Source organism: Euprymna scolopes, chromosome 34, assembly GCF_053919585.1.
Source record: "Euprymna scolopes isolate OS-2025 chromosome 34, ASM5391958v1, whole genome shotgun sequence".
In the NCBI taxonomy this organism is placed as follows: Eukaryota; Metazoa; Mollusca; class Cephalopoda; order Sepiida; family Sepiolidae; genus Euprymna; species Euprymna scolopes.
In genome coordinates, this window is record NC_136515.1 from 79,165,677 (window position 1) to 79,180,796 (window position 15,120).

At 32.7% G+C, this 15,120-nt stretch overlaps 1 protein-coding gene across 1 annotated transcript in view; it reads right to left on the reverse strand.

Annotated features, from left to right (window-relative positions):
• LOC145259303 (bridge-like lipid transfer protein family member 1) overlaps nucleotides 1-15,120 on the reverse strand; it is a 454,810-nt gene that overhangs the window by 274,714 nt on the left and 164,976 nt on the right. The window contains 4 exon segments of the mRNA XM_080117188.1: nucleotides 3,854-3,943; nucleotides 6,369-6,564; nucleotides 10,062-10,274; nucleotides 13,041-13,134. Coding sequence (XP_079973314.1) covers nucleotides 3,854-3,943; nucleotides 6,369-6,564; nucleotides 10,062-10,274; nucleotides 13,041-13,134 — 593 coding nt within the window.

Genomic DNA, 15,120 nt, shown 5'->3' on the forward strand with positions numbered 1-15,120 from the left:
GATAAGTGGATAGTCCTTAATCCGCGGAGTTTCGAAGAAATACTCTCCTTCTCATCAGAGGGCAGGAATTAGCAAAATGCGGGATCGGATTTTAAATGTAAAAGTATTTAATGAAACCACAAGTAAGTCACAGATCTTAATTGGTTAAAAAAAGGGTGAGGTAAGGGGATAGGAGGTAAAAGAAAAATGATAAAAAGATTTCATATGAATGGATAGTCCGGTGAAGGGTAAAAAATCCAAGAATGGTAAAATCCAAACACAATCGAATTAAAAACTTCCAATCCAACAGGTAAGTTCCAAATGGTCCAAAACACACACATACACACACACACACACACATACATATGTGCACGCACACACACACACACGGTGCCTTCAATAATTTTCCAGACTTTTTTGTTTGGGAACTTTTATTGGTAGTACACACATTGAAACTCTAGCCCCCTTTGAAGTAATCTCCTCCGGCTGCAATGCACTTGTACCATTCCAACAACTTCTGGAAGGACCCATGGAAGTCCTCTTGTGTGAGCATATCAATGACCTTCATCACAGCCTCTTTCATTTCCTCAATTATTACATAACGACAGCCTCTAAGGCATTCCTTGAACTTGGGGAATAACCAAAAGTCACAGAGGGATGGACTATAGGGAGGATGAGGAATTGTGAAGAAAGTAAGATTTTTTTTTTATGTTATATAGCCATTAATGTATTTAAAAGAGATATGATGTAATTTATATTCTTTTTTTTTTTTAATAAATATGGCTGTTACGATTCAGATGTATAACTGAAATGAAATTTAAATCTCCTCACAACGCTATAACATTTTTTGAATTTCCAATGACTTTTTTTTTTTCTTTCTGAAATATTTTCAAATCTTGTACTGCTATCTTATTTTCTTCAAGTTTGTTCCTTTTTCATTGCTATCTCGTTGGAATATTATTTCCATTATTTTCATCACATATATATATATGTGTGTTTTTTTTTGTTTTATTTTACTTCAGTCGAAGTTCTCAGAAATCAAGGGGCCCACTACCTTGTGCTAACACTTGAACTCTATATGAGATACATAGATATTCGAATGTTCCAGTAAAGTTCTTTATCTCTCAAGCAATGAGTTAGTAAAGAAATTGAGAACATAATTTTCCTCTCCCCAATTAACCATTTTTATACGTTGTAGTATATCTTGCATGTTGGTCTCATGGTCTTACTGGATTCCAGGACAAGAATTTATCTAGTCTGGTGGAGTATCCAGCTTTGTGCTATTACTTGAGGTAATATCACTTGGAGAAGGTGCACCATTCCTCGGAAAAGCTGTGGGGTAGCCGTAGTGAGGAGATCTCATTTGGGCTGCGAATACTATGTGATTTTGAATATTTGGTCAGGGTTTACTTCTTTGGAAAAAGTATCCTCATGCCAGATTGTTCTGACAAACCCCTGTACAGAGAGACCTTAGACACTCGAAGATAGTGTCTAGTAGGCATTACATTTCCCTAGGCAATAACTGTCAATTTTAAGTCTACAGACTCGAAATTTGATATACTGGGTACCGAGATTTGGGAAAATCTTTATGATCTGTTTTCGGCCAGAAATTTGGCTGTTAAGGGGTCAAAGTTCAACGATTTGACTGTTGAGAACTCTACCAAACTCCTCCAACAATTTTGGGTCTAAACACTTGAAATTGTAGATATAGGTTCCTTGGACATGGATCTAACTTGATAACTTGATTTGAGCCCAAAACAATAAATGTTAAGGGGTCATAACAGAGGTCAAAGTTAAAAGAATTGACCGCTTTTTTTTTTTTGCTCAGCATACGAGGGGCGTGCAATAAGTAATACTCTGACCCACTTCCCACTTTCAAATCTGTAATCACTACTCCATCCTGGTCCCAGAAGACTGTGAGCATGACCTTGCCAGTGGAGGGCTGCACCCTTGCCTTCTTTCGAGGTGGTGAGTCCAAGTGCTTCCACTGCATTCACTGGAATATAATGATGGACCCAGGTTTTATCCTGTGTAATCAGTCTTTGGAAAAACTTTGACTCATCTTCTTGGTACATCTCCAAATTCATCCTCGAGCACTCGATGCGTTCTCGCTTCTGGAATGGTGTGAGCAACCTGGGAATCCATCTGACAGACACCTTATGCATATGCAAATGGTCATGAATGATAGTTTCCACAAACCCTGTACTAATCTTGACATCTTGGGATATTTGACGAATAGTAATGCGCCGATTCTCCAAAAGGGCAGCCTCAACTTGACGGACAGATGCCTCATCAATGGCAGAAGAGGGGGGCAGGTCTGGGAGCTGTTTCCACAGACTTCCGGTCATGTTTGAATTCACAATGCCAGCGTTTTACAAGGTCATATGATGAGGCATTATCACCATAAGTTTCTTTCATTTCATCAAAAGTCTCCTGTGGTGTGCGTCCTTTCAAATACAAAAAACGGATCACTGCTCGACATTCAACAGGCTCCATTTCACACCTGACTCAGTTCAAACACCTGTAAAACAGAAACCACAATTAGTTCAGAAATGTAATTTGCCACATAACCCGTAGATATATAAATCATTGCACATGCAAAATTTCAGCTAGATCAGACAACTGGAAATGGGTCAAGGGCATTACTTATTACACGCCCCTCGTACACCTCCAAACACCCGTGCAATGCCGGGCTGAAATGCTAGTATATATATATATATATATATATATATATATATATATATTAACAAAAAAAAAAAAGCAGACAGTATTAACAATTGTTTATTTGGATAATTTAAAAGCAAAACAAAAGAATAATTGGGACACTGAAATATTAACGCTAGTATTTCAAAATTATTATTTAACATGGGAAGAGTGGGGTTTAAAATAACTTAAACGTAATACAAAAATTAACGATATAAAAAAAAAAAATTTTTTAAAAGCAGACATATCAAAATTTGAATTTAACTATAATAAGTATTATGGCATCTGTTCAGTGCACATTTACCTATAAGTATGGCCAACCACTTATAATTCAGTAACTAAAAATTTTTTTCAAAAATAATCAATTATAATAAACAGAACGACTCATAGAAATCTATTTATATTCTTTTTTCATTTTAATATACTTTCATAGAAATGTTTCTGTTATGTCAAAAAATACTATTTTCTTTACGTCACAAGTGTCACGCTCATACATGAATTCCGTAGCTAATATAACATACTGACCCAACGGGTCATGGGTAGTCTAGTATATATAGTAATTTATAAAATATATATGATGATTAAGCTACACTAAATATTCGGCGTTTCATCCACTCTAGGATTCAACCACAGAATTCGCGCATAAGCCTGACGAATCCTAGAGTGGATGAAACGCCGAATATTCAGTGTAGCTTAATCGCCATGTATATTTTATAAATTACTAACTAGCTCTACCTACGTATTGAGCACTTTTGAAGTAAATACTTAAAGTTTACGCATAAATCTATACTTTCGTATATTAATTTTATGTGAGTAAATTAAGTAGTTATATATATATATATATATATATATATATATATATATATTGTTTTGTTTGTTTATGGGAGGTGGTGTTTGATCAACACTGCTGGGATGTTATAAAATCAAATAACTGTCAATCTTTTTCATTCAAATTTATCAGTTTTATACGCTGGTATATGTTAGATAGCTTTTAGAAATTGACTTCCAAACTGACCTATCTCTGACCAGGTATTCATTTATCCCTCTTTCTCTCAAGTCTATTCTTATCACTTTCTCCGATGTTTCTGGTTTCAAACAACAGACACAACATCTTCATCGATAACAGATGTAAATAAAGCCGCACAGGTCAATGAATGGTACCGTTACTTACCCTTGACTTGAAGCTCAACGTGTGAGCAGGTAGATCGATAGTAAATCTCGCTTTCTTCCCTGTCATTCCAGTCACTGTGATTGGACTCGTCTGAAAATGGAAATTTTAGATAATTTTTTTTTAGTTTGGTTTCATTTTTATTTCTGTTGGATATTTGGAAAAAAATACAAAAAATAATTTTTTTTTTAAATCTACCAATTAGTCAGCAAAACAAAAAAAAAAACATTAAAAATAAATAATAATTGAATAATACACTTAGCATCTAAACTCACGGTTACCCTCCCACCCACACACACATACAAAAACATAAATAAATTAGATAAAATGTGAGCATTTATTCACTTCTAAACAACATCATAAGTAATTTATTTTATTACGGACTATTATCCTCATTTTTTAGTTGTTGTTTCACGACGTTTCGGCCAACTATTCTTCTGGCCTTCATCAGGCGGCAACCACGATGGGATAGGAACGCCAAATCTTCTAACTGCGTCTTCAGCAATTACTGCCTTCCATAGTTGTTGTCGTCTCACCACGTTTTTGGCATCTCATCACGTAGTTGGCCAAAACGTTGTGAACAACAATAACTAAAAAGATGAGGATAATAGTCTGCAATAAAAATAAATTAATAATACTTATCTAAATAATGAATTTTTATATATATATATAAGTACATATATAAGTAGTTTTTTTTTAAGTTTGTGAAATTTTAAAATCTATCTTCTATTCCATAAAAGTGAGAATGTGTGTGTAAGGACACTTCTCAACCTATATACTCAATGCATTTTTAATCTTGACTTGAAATTCGGTACATAGGATATTCAGACATGGGGAAAATTATTTAATCCGTTTTTATAAAAAAAAAAAAAAAAAGTGCTGCTAAGGGGTAAAAATTAAAAAATTGGTATGTGAGAAGTCACCAGATTTTTATCCGTATTCAACTCTTTCATGATTGCAGATGCGCGGTCATGAAATATGACAGCTTCATTATGTTAAGTATAAGTTATTTTGAAAACACTCTTTCAAAGTCATGACAAGCTGGTGTAATGCTTATTGTACTTGACCCTTTAGGTTTTGCTTTCGATCTTAGCTCGAGTATTACAAGAAGTGACCTGTTTAGAAAAAAACATAATACTCGCATACATGTAGCTCAGTTTCTGTTCATTTTGTTTTTTTTAATTTTTTTTCATTTTTTAAAGAATTTAACATTTCATTTAATACCTACAGTATTTCTGTTTATAATAAAGAAGAATTCTGCACTAATAAGAATATAATATTAGGCGTATTTTACGACCGGGCAATGCCGGTCAGCCTGCATGTACATCTATAAAAGTGAGAATGTGTGTGTGTGAGAGGACACTTCTCAACCTATACACTCAACGAACAGACTTGAAAATATGTAAATAGTGTATTCAGACATGTGGAACACTTTTAAATCAGTTTTCATCAGGAAAAAAGAAAACATAATACTCGCATGCACATGTCTCAGTTTCTTTATTAATTAAAATATGATATTTATGCATATTTTATGACTGGGCAACGCCAGGCTCCTGCTAGTCCCTTCTCTCTGTTATCCCGATCATATCACACCACCCAACATAATTTTTTTGTGTTTTCTTTCCAGTTCTAATCTCAAAAATCTTTCAATTTATGGAAAGTTTTCAAAGTATTTTCACCTTTACTTGTATAATGCTGGCTTTTTCTCCTCTTCTGACGAAAAGCATTTTGCTTCAAAATGGGATGGCCTAAACAGGTTTCATTCTTACTCTTCTTTTTGTAGACCTTATTGATTTGATAATGTAATAAGGTTCCTATGTAACTTTATGCTTTATAATCTTGACTTTAAATAAGTCACAGATTAGAGATCAAGTGAGTTATCCTGTAAGATATTAAACTGAGGTAATACTTTCAGGATGATCCTAGCCAAAAAGGTAAAGCTCAATATTTAAACAATAGAGCAACATATAATTTAAATGATTGAAGTTAAATTCTTTAAATCAAAATACATACACATGTATTTAAGTTAAGAATTTATTGTTTGGAACAAGGAATATATAGAGAAAAATTATGTTTATTTCCTTAAGGATGTGTATATATTTTGATTTACAGAATTGAACTTCAATCATTAGACTTATAAATATATGTATGTATACAAGTTTCACATTACACATCAATCGTATCATTCTATCAATTCCCATCATGAGATGCATGTCCTCAACCCTTTCTGGCCAAATTTTACGTCTATAAATCATCATACTGCAAACATATGTCTGACACTCTCTCTTTGGTTGAAAGTTGTGTATTTGTTCTTGAAGTAAGATTTAACTTTTGCTTTTTTTTTTTAACCTAGATTAGTTGTTTTACGTTTTATAATATTTACTGTATGCATAAAATCATACGGAAATCAATTGCTATTGATAAAAAAAAAAAATTACTACTTCCCCGGACAATGCCAGGTAACTCTGCTAGTGTATGAAAAAAAATGAGTCAAGAAATCACGGATTTCAATACTGACCTTGTGGTGGGCTCGCAAAGAAGGCAGCAGTGATGCACCAATGGTCAAACCTTGCAGAATGGCTTTGAAGTGGATGTGTAGAGTGACCGCTTTAAGACGGGATTCTGTCTTTAGTTTCTCCTCGGTTGATTTAGGCATGCTAGTGACCTCGGTGGCTGAAACTTCAGCATTGACAGATTCTGAAATATCAGTTTGTCTAGAAGAGAGAAAATAAAATAAAAAAATGCATTTGTTGATAATTTTTTATAGAAAACCATAACAATGTATTCTTTAAAATAAAGAAAATTTCTTTTAATCTGAGTTCAAGTTTAAAGAAGTAAATAACTAGCTAAAATAACATGAGTCTCTCTCTCTCTCTCTCTCTCTCTCTCTCCTAAATCCCTTCTCTTTAAATATAATCTTGAAGAAAATTCAGCGAATATCTCCTTGTGTCTTTCCTGCATGAAAAGTTTATTCATATTTTTTTTTCCTAGAACTGTCCACCAATGAAATTGTGTTATGCTGGCCTGCTTCTCAGCTGACTGTCTGTGAATAATTATCTTCAAGTCCAATATAAACAAGTACTTGTTGACTTGTCTCCTTACATAATAAATTCTACCCTATTTTCACCATTAACGATCACCATACTGTTGTCTCAGTGATCACTTTGTACTCATTAACTCTTATCCTTGAGTGGTCTTTGGGCCTAGATAAGTGGTGACTCTATTGTAAAAAAAAATTTAAAAAAAAAAAAAAATTAAAAAGGAAGATCTGTAAAATAGAATTGTTCCCAGCGTTGAATGAAAGATGGGTGCCCAGGCAGGGGTAACAGGTCAAAGAGAAGACAAAATTAAATGATGACATCACATTTTCAAGTTGAAGAAAACCATTTCAGATCACACCATGTGAATGAGACACGGCCAATAATGTACAAATGTTACTTTGATGTCTATCCATGCACGTCAGTTAGTTTGTTGAATTAGAAAGTAAAAAAAATAATTAAGACTAGCTGGACCTGTGGAAATTCCACAGGGGACTTATTCATATGTAAAATATTGATGTTGGCATTCTGTAGATGTTCAGTGTAAATGGAGACGCTCTGATATTATTGAAGCTATTTTTGTTAAAACTACAAAAGTATTTATCTAAGCCAGCAGGGACACCCGGCGTAGTCAGGACGTAAAATATGCTTAAATATTAATTTTAAAATATTTAATTTTAAATATTTTAATTCTTGCAGATTTTGTATATATTATTATAGAGTCAATGTTCTACCGATTTTTATATATTATAAAGTTGCGATTTCAAAAATAAAAAAGTTATCCATATTCATCAGCTTGAAACCGAATCCAAAACTTATGAATATATATAACTTTAATTCCTTCAACTATAATCGAAACCAAAACCAAAACTTATGAAGAATTCTTGATGAAATTATTTATTACAAGAAATGGAAGTACGTAACAATTAAATGACCCAGATGTAAGCGTAACACAGAAAATAACATATATGCTATCGTATTAATATATAGATAACTCTCTTTCTCTTAAGTTCATTCTTGCCAAATAAAACCTTGAAGAAAACTTGTGTCTTTCTCATGAAAATAGTTTTTGATGACCACTCGTTTGTTTGTTTTGCTTTACGGAATATCAACCACTTTTGGGTCATTTAATGTTGAAACATTAATTTTTTTTTTTTTTTTTTATTCAATTTTCACCCCAAACAAGGCACTGTACCACTTTGAAGCAGGGGGCTACTATCAGGGACATAATTTGCAGGGGCATTATGAAGGGAGACGAGTAGAAAGATGTTTGTTCACATTACACTTGAACTTCTGCATATCAGTACAGTTGGAAAAGCAGAATCCCGGAAGGGAGTTCCAAAGACTTGCAGTTCTGGGGAAGAAACTATTGGCGTAAAAGGTTTTCTTACACCTAGGGATCTCTACTGTAAAGGGGTGGGACTTAGTTGCTCATCGGGTTTGTCAGGGATAGTTACATCGAGGAGGTACAAGTGTTTGCAGTTCGTCAGAGCATTCATCATTAAAGTATTTGTAGAACAGGCAGAGGGATGCAACATCTCGTCAATGGAACAGAGGCTGAAGCCTAGATGACAATTCAGGACCTATCAGGTTGGCGACTCATGTTAAATGTTAGCTTTGGTCTTTGTTGTGGAATCTTTTGTTATATTTCTTTGTATATTTTAATCTCTTTCAAAAATTCAATTTTGTTAAATACAAACCTTAGACTATCCTCATAGTAATGCTTTCTTCGGACCCATTTAAAGTCCACAAAGCCCATCCGTATATCAAGTACATCATGAAAATAGGCACCTCTTCTCTTTTTAGTGAGTGAGTGACATGAGTGTGGCCTATTCGTAGACCACTATAAGGCCAACGTTCACCCATGTATGGAGTACTGTTGTCACATTTGGGCTGGTGCATCTGCTACTAGGTTCTCACTCCTGGACAGGGTTCAAAAGAGAGTCACCAACCTGATAGGTCTTGAATTGTCATCTAAGCTTCAGCCTCTGTCCCATCGACGAAATGTTGTCATTTAGTCCATGTCATAATAACCTTAATCTGCAAAACAGAATTGTTTCCAGGGACGGGTGATATAAAGTTCAGGCAAGGGGTAGAGGTCAAACGCTGGAGACAAAATAGGAGTCAAATGATGACGAATCAAGTTACAAAAAACTAAGTTTTTTTAAATAAGTCTCTCAAATACAAATGCGAATTACTTCGGACCTCTATCCAGTCATGGCTGACAGATCAAGCGCATGCTAGCTCCATGAATAAAGTAAATAAAGGGTTCCATTCAAAATTCCGTCCAAATTTTCAAGTTGACCAAAACATTTCTGAGTTCGACAAGATACACGTGAAGAAGGTCGGAGATTACATCGACCTAAACGTTGTGAAAATAACACTCAAGATGAGAACAGTGGTGTCGAGAAAGGAATAACAAATGCTTTTGTACAGATTTTTATTTATTTATTATTTATTGATTTTTTTAAATTATTTTTTATTGATTTTTTTTAATTACTTTTATTGATTTTTTTTTAATATTTTTTATTAATTTTTTTTAATTATTTTTTATTGATTTTTTTATTATTTTTTATTAATTTTATTTATTATTTTTTATTGATTTTTTTATTATTTTTTATTGATTTTTTTAAATTATTTTTTATTGATTTTTTTAAATTATTTTTTATTGATTTTTTTTATTATTTTTTATTAATTTTTTTTAATTATTTTTTATTAATTTTTTTTTATTATTTTTTATTGATTTTTTATTTATTATTGATTTTTTTTATTATTTTTTATTGATTTTTTTTATTATTTTTTATTAATTTTTTTTATTATTTTTTATTGATTTTTTTTATTATTTTTTATTGATTTTTTTTATTATTTTTTATTGATTTTTTTTATTATTTTTTATTGATTTTTTTTCATTATTTTTTATAAATTTTATTTATTATTTTTTATTAATTTTATTTATTATTTTTTATTAATTTTATTTATTATTAATTTTATTAATTTTTTTATTAATTTTATTTATTATTTCTTTATTTTATTTTTAGGAATTACTAAAGTAAAGTGTACCACGATGTAACATTACAAATCTATTGCCTCTCTATGTGTCACTTATTCTTTCTATTCAAACTTTTTACCCTTCCCCTCCATCCTCATCAGGTTGTACAATGTAACAGAAATACCTTGGCTTTTGTGCACTCCTTCGGAATTCTTGTAAAGTGGTAGAGAGTTGTTTCGAGCTTCGAGCCATCATTCCATGGAGAACAACAGGATGTTGCGGGATGTCTACATCTATGGCACCAATGGAAATCAACGCAGAATTGTGTTTCTTTCCTCGTCGCATGACACTCGTGTACAAACCTTGAGACTTGTTAACATCCACGGTAACGACAATACTAAGAAAAATAAAAAATACATAAAAGTACATAATATATTACTGGTTTGATACTACAAGTTCTGATTGGTCAAGCTAGATCACATGTACGGGATGCCTTCAATAAGTTTCCAGACTTTTTTGTATTTAAAATTGTTGTAGACTTTTAAAAATTCAATATGTTATTGCTATACATCTTAGGAGATGACTAATTTTTATGATTTCAGGTTCAAATGAACAGCTACAGCAGGAATTGGAATACACCCTTTTATAGCCCGATTGTCACCGCTGGTGAATTTAAAAAATACAATCTCGTTGTAAGGACATTTTAGAAGAATGATATGCAATAAAATTCTATTTTTAACTTGAAAAAAAATGCCACAGTAACGTATGGAATGCTTCAGACTGCTTTTGGACTATCTTGCATGAATTGAGCATCAGTTTTTAAATGGCATAGGAGATTCAAGGAAGGCAAGGAGTTTGTGATGGATGATTAGAGGTGTGGGAGGAGTAAGGAAGTCAAAACATCAGAATTTCACGGATAAAGACCGTCGTGTGTCTATAGAGATTAAATGCACAGTTTGATGTCAGTGTGGGAACTGTATACACAATTATTCACGAGGAATTTGAAGATGCAGGAGATTTGTGCGAAATTTGTCTTAAGGATGCTCCATCCTTGTCACAGACTATTTGACCAAGATGGGCATCAAGATAGTATCTCACCCTCCCTGTTGTCCGGACTTTGTTCCCTATGACTTTTGGTTATTCCCTAAGCTCAAGGAAAACCTTGGAGGCTGATGTTATGAGACAACTGAAGATGATGAGGTTCATTAACACGCTCACACAAGAGGACGTCCATGGACCTTCCATAAATTATTGGAATGGTACAATAAGTGCATTGCAGCCGGAGGAGATTACTTCGAAGGGGACTAGAGTTTGATGTGTATATTAGGAATAAAAGTGCCCATATGAAAAAAATTCTGGAAGCTTTATTGAAGTCACCTCGTAAATGGAAATGTTTTTTTTTTTAATGAAAATTGGTCTTGACAAGGCATGAAGTCACTTAATGTAAAAAGCTAAAAAAAAAAAAAAAAAAAAAAAATTTTTTGAGATATCACACCAAGATCAAAAACTAGTCAATGATAAGTGTTAGATGGAATTGATTCTGACCCAGAAAACAACAATTCTTCTTCCTTTGTCAGAAACATTGCTCAGGGAATGTGAGGACTAAAGGACAAAATAAGGGAAGCAAGAGTTATGAAGTTGCTAAAAGTAAACCCAAGGACGACTTTCTATTTAAGATAGAAGGGATGATAGGAAGAAAGAAAGTGAAGAAAGCTGTGATCACATATATACTTCATGTGGCTTCATGCCTTGTCTGGTGTGATTTTTAGAAAAAAAATGTTAAAAAATAGTAATACTAATAATTGTTTATGATGACGTTACTATAGTAAACAAATGCTGCGTTGTTGAATGTATATATAATTTATATAATACTAGCAGTTCAGTTCGGTCTTGTTCGGGTCCTATGTACTGTTCATAACAGTATGTGCATAAAAAGTTTGACTCATGTCCAGGTAACCTACATATGAAGTGTTTAGACCCAAAATTGGTGGAGAAGTTTGTTAGAGTCAGCAAAAGTCACCTTTAAACTTTGACTTCTTGGCGGCCAAATTTTCGGCCAAAAATTAATTAAAAGCTTGCTGCATATCTGAATATCCTTTATGTAAAATTTCAAATGTTTAGATCAAAAATTAGCTGAAGTGTTTTCTAGAGACCACAAAGGTCAACTCTTTTGAACTTTGACTCTTTGGCAGCCAAATGCTTGCCCTATGTCTGAATATGCTTTATGTAAAATTTTAAATGTTTAGATCAAAAATTGGCTGAGTAATTTGGTAGAGAGCACAGAGGCTAATTTTTTTTTAATTTGACGCCTTAACATTTATTGTTTTGGGTTCAAATCAAATTAAAAAGTTTGATCCATGTCCAAGTAATGCACATCTAAAATTTCAAGTGATTAGACTCAAAATTGGTGGAGGAATTTGGTAGAGTTTTCAAAGGTCAAATCGTTGAACTTTGACCCCTTGATAGCCAAATTTCTTACCAAAAACCAATTAAAAAGATTTTCACAAATCTCAATACCCCTTATGTCAAATCTCGAGTGTGTAGACTGAAAATTGACAGAGTAGTTTGGTAGGGAAATGTATACACACAGACAGACAATTTCAATTTTATAGATATATAGATATACACACTGACGCTATTCTCAACATCAACATTGAGACGAATTTCAAAGTATAAGTTTTATTTACAATTAAACTTCTAGTTCATTGACAAAAAGAGATAAAGGTGTTAGTTGTAAGGAGTAAGGTTGGTGTGTGGCTCGCTGACGAAGGGGTGTCAAGATGTCAAATCACGCTTGATACTGTTTGCTCTCCTGTTTTCTGTTGTTTATTTTTCTTTTATATAGTCATAAATCGACATTCCTGGAATTGTAAACATCAAGATATTATATTCTTTTCTATTTTGCATTGCGCAAGTCATAACTTCTGACCTTGGAATGTAAACAGTTCTTTGTTTCCATTTTAATTACAATTCCGGTCATTTTTAGGGACACCAAAGTATAGATCAACTCTATTTGGAATGTGCATACCTCTGCTTCCAAATGAACATCGTCACGTCACTATATCCACCACAAATACTAAAACTGGGATCATTTTGTGGATAGTGGGGGATTTTTTTGTGTGATTTTTCACAATAAAAAAAAAAGGAGGGAAACACAACATACGTCATATTAGGTGGGATTCCTTCCAGCAAAGCAATGCGGGTATGGCCAATGTGCGCAGTAACGGAAGACTCGGATGAACTTTTACCAACAAAACCTAAAAAAAAAAAAAAAAAAAAAAAATGAATGGATTTTGATCATTGTTAAATAATGAATAAGAAACGTTATATAAACATTATTTTCATCGCAAATGCTCAACTGAACTCCAATCTATAATTCCCCCTTGTCAAACTTTCACAAAAAACACTTTACTAGCTACAACAACTGCATATGATTTTCCCCATTCTCTATCTATGCCTAAATCTAAATGTAGATTCCATGAACAAAGCTTTTTTTCCCCAAAAATTGCCTGCCTGTGGAACATTGTTCTGCTGGTCTGCTTCCATTGAATACAATATGGTAGCCTTCAAATCTAATGTAAACAAGTTCTTGTTGAGAAGTCACCATAAATAATCAAATTTTATCCAATTTACACCATTAACGATTTTTAGGAGGGGGGCGGTCACTCTATGATACTGTATTTAGTTTTGTTTTTTTATTGTTTTTAGGAGGGGGGGGCACTCTATAATATAGTATTTAGTTTTGCTTTTATTTTTTTAGGAGGAGCGGTCACTCTATAATATTGTATTTAGTTCTGTTTTGTTATTTATTTTTAGTAAAGGAGGGGGGGTCACTCTATAATATTGTATTTAGTTTTGTTTTTATTGTTTTTAGGAGGGGGGTCACTCTATAATACTGTATTTAGTTTTGCTTTTTTATTGTTTTTAGGAGGGGCGGTCACTCTATAATATTGTATTTAGTTCTGTTTTGTTCTTATTTATTTTTAGTAAAGGGGGGGGGGTCACTCTATAATATTGTATTTAGTTTTGTTTTTATTGTTTTTAGGAGGGGGGGTCACTCTATAACACTGTATTTAGTTTTGTTTATTATTGTTTTTAGGAGGGGGGGTCACTCTATAATATAGTATTTAGTTTTGTTTTTATTGTTTTTAGGGGGGTCACTCTATAATATTGTATTTAGTTTTGTTTTGGTTTTATTTATTTTTAGAAAAGGAGGTAGGGGTCACTCTATAATATTGTATTTAGTTTTGTTTTGTTTTTTTTGTTTTTAGGAGGAGGGGTCACTCTATAATATTTTATTTAGTTTTGTTTTTATCTATTTTTAGAAAAGGGGTTGGGTCACTCTATAATATTGCATTTAGTTTTGTTTTTATTTTATTTTATTTTTTTTAGAAAGGGAAAAGAATGAGGACAGTGGTGAGTATAACCACTAATGTCTAAATTGAAAGTTATAAAACCTTAAAATAAAAATCATTGGACTTACTAACCTGAGAGGAGGAGTTAAAAAAAAATTAACAGTAACAAAAGGTTTTATACAAACAACATGATATAAGTTAGTAATAAGTACAAACATTTTTTTTAATACTTGCAAAAATTATTCATCCGCAAAATAAGACACATATATGAATTGAGAAAACATCAATTTTTTTTTGTGGATTTTCTTTTTTGAAGAGGGTCAGTTTCAGAGGGGGGAGGGGCGATAGGAGAAAAGCAATTTGCAAAGGGAAAGGGACAGGCAAGCTTTCTTCATTGAAACAGCTGAAATTATTTCATACTGACCTTCATCACCAACCGTTTATATTTGCTGTTAAAAAACATTGAAAATCATTTGAAGCCAAAATCCTAACAACGAATAATTTACCAATGTTTATAAGTTTACAATTTGAAAATTTCAAAGAAAGCAGAAGACTGTCTTTTATGCGACTGGCAAGAGAATAGAAGAAACAGCTGAAGCTTTCGCACACCAATCTTCAACCTTGTCTTTAAAGATTGGTTTTTAAAAAACATTGAAAATCATTTGTATTATTCAGAAAACTGTTTTTAGCTTTAATGGTTTTTTTGCACAATGCTTCAACCAATGTGACCTATAACAGACAACACGCTATGTAACCTTGATAAGTGGTGACCCCCATTTGAAAAAAAAAAAAAAAAAAAAAAATGTAACCTCCAATCTTCTTCAGATGCATCTTTTCGAACTCTTATATCTTTCTGTCAAACTTGAGAATCTGCACAGAATTTCAAAC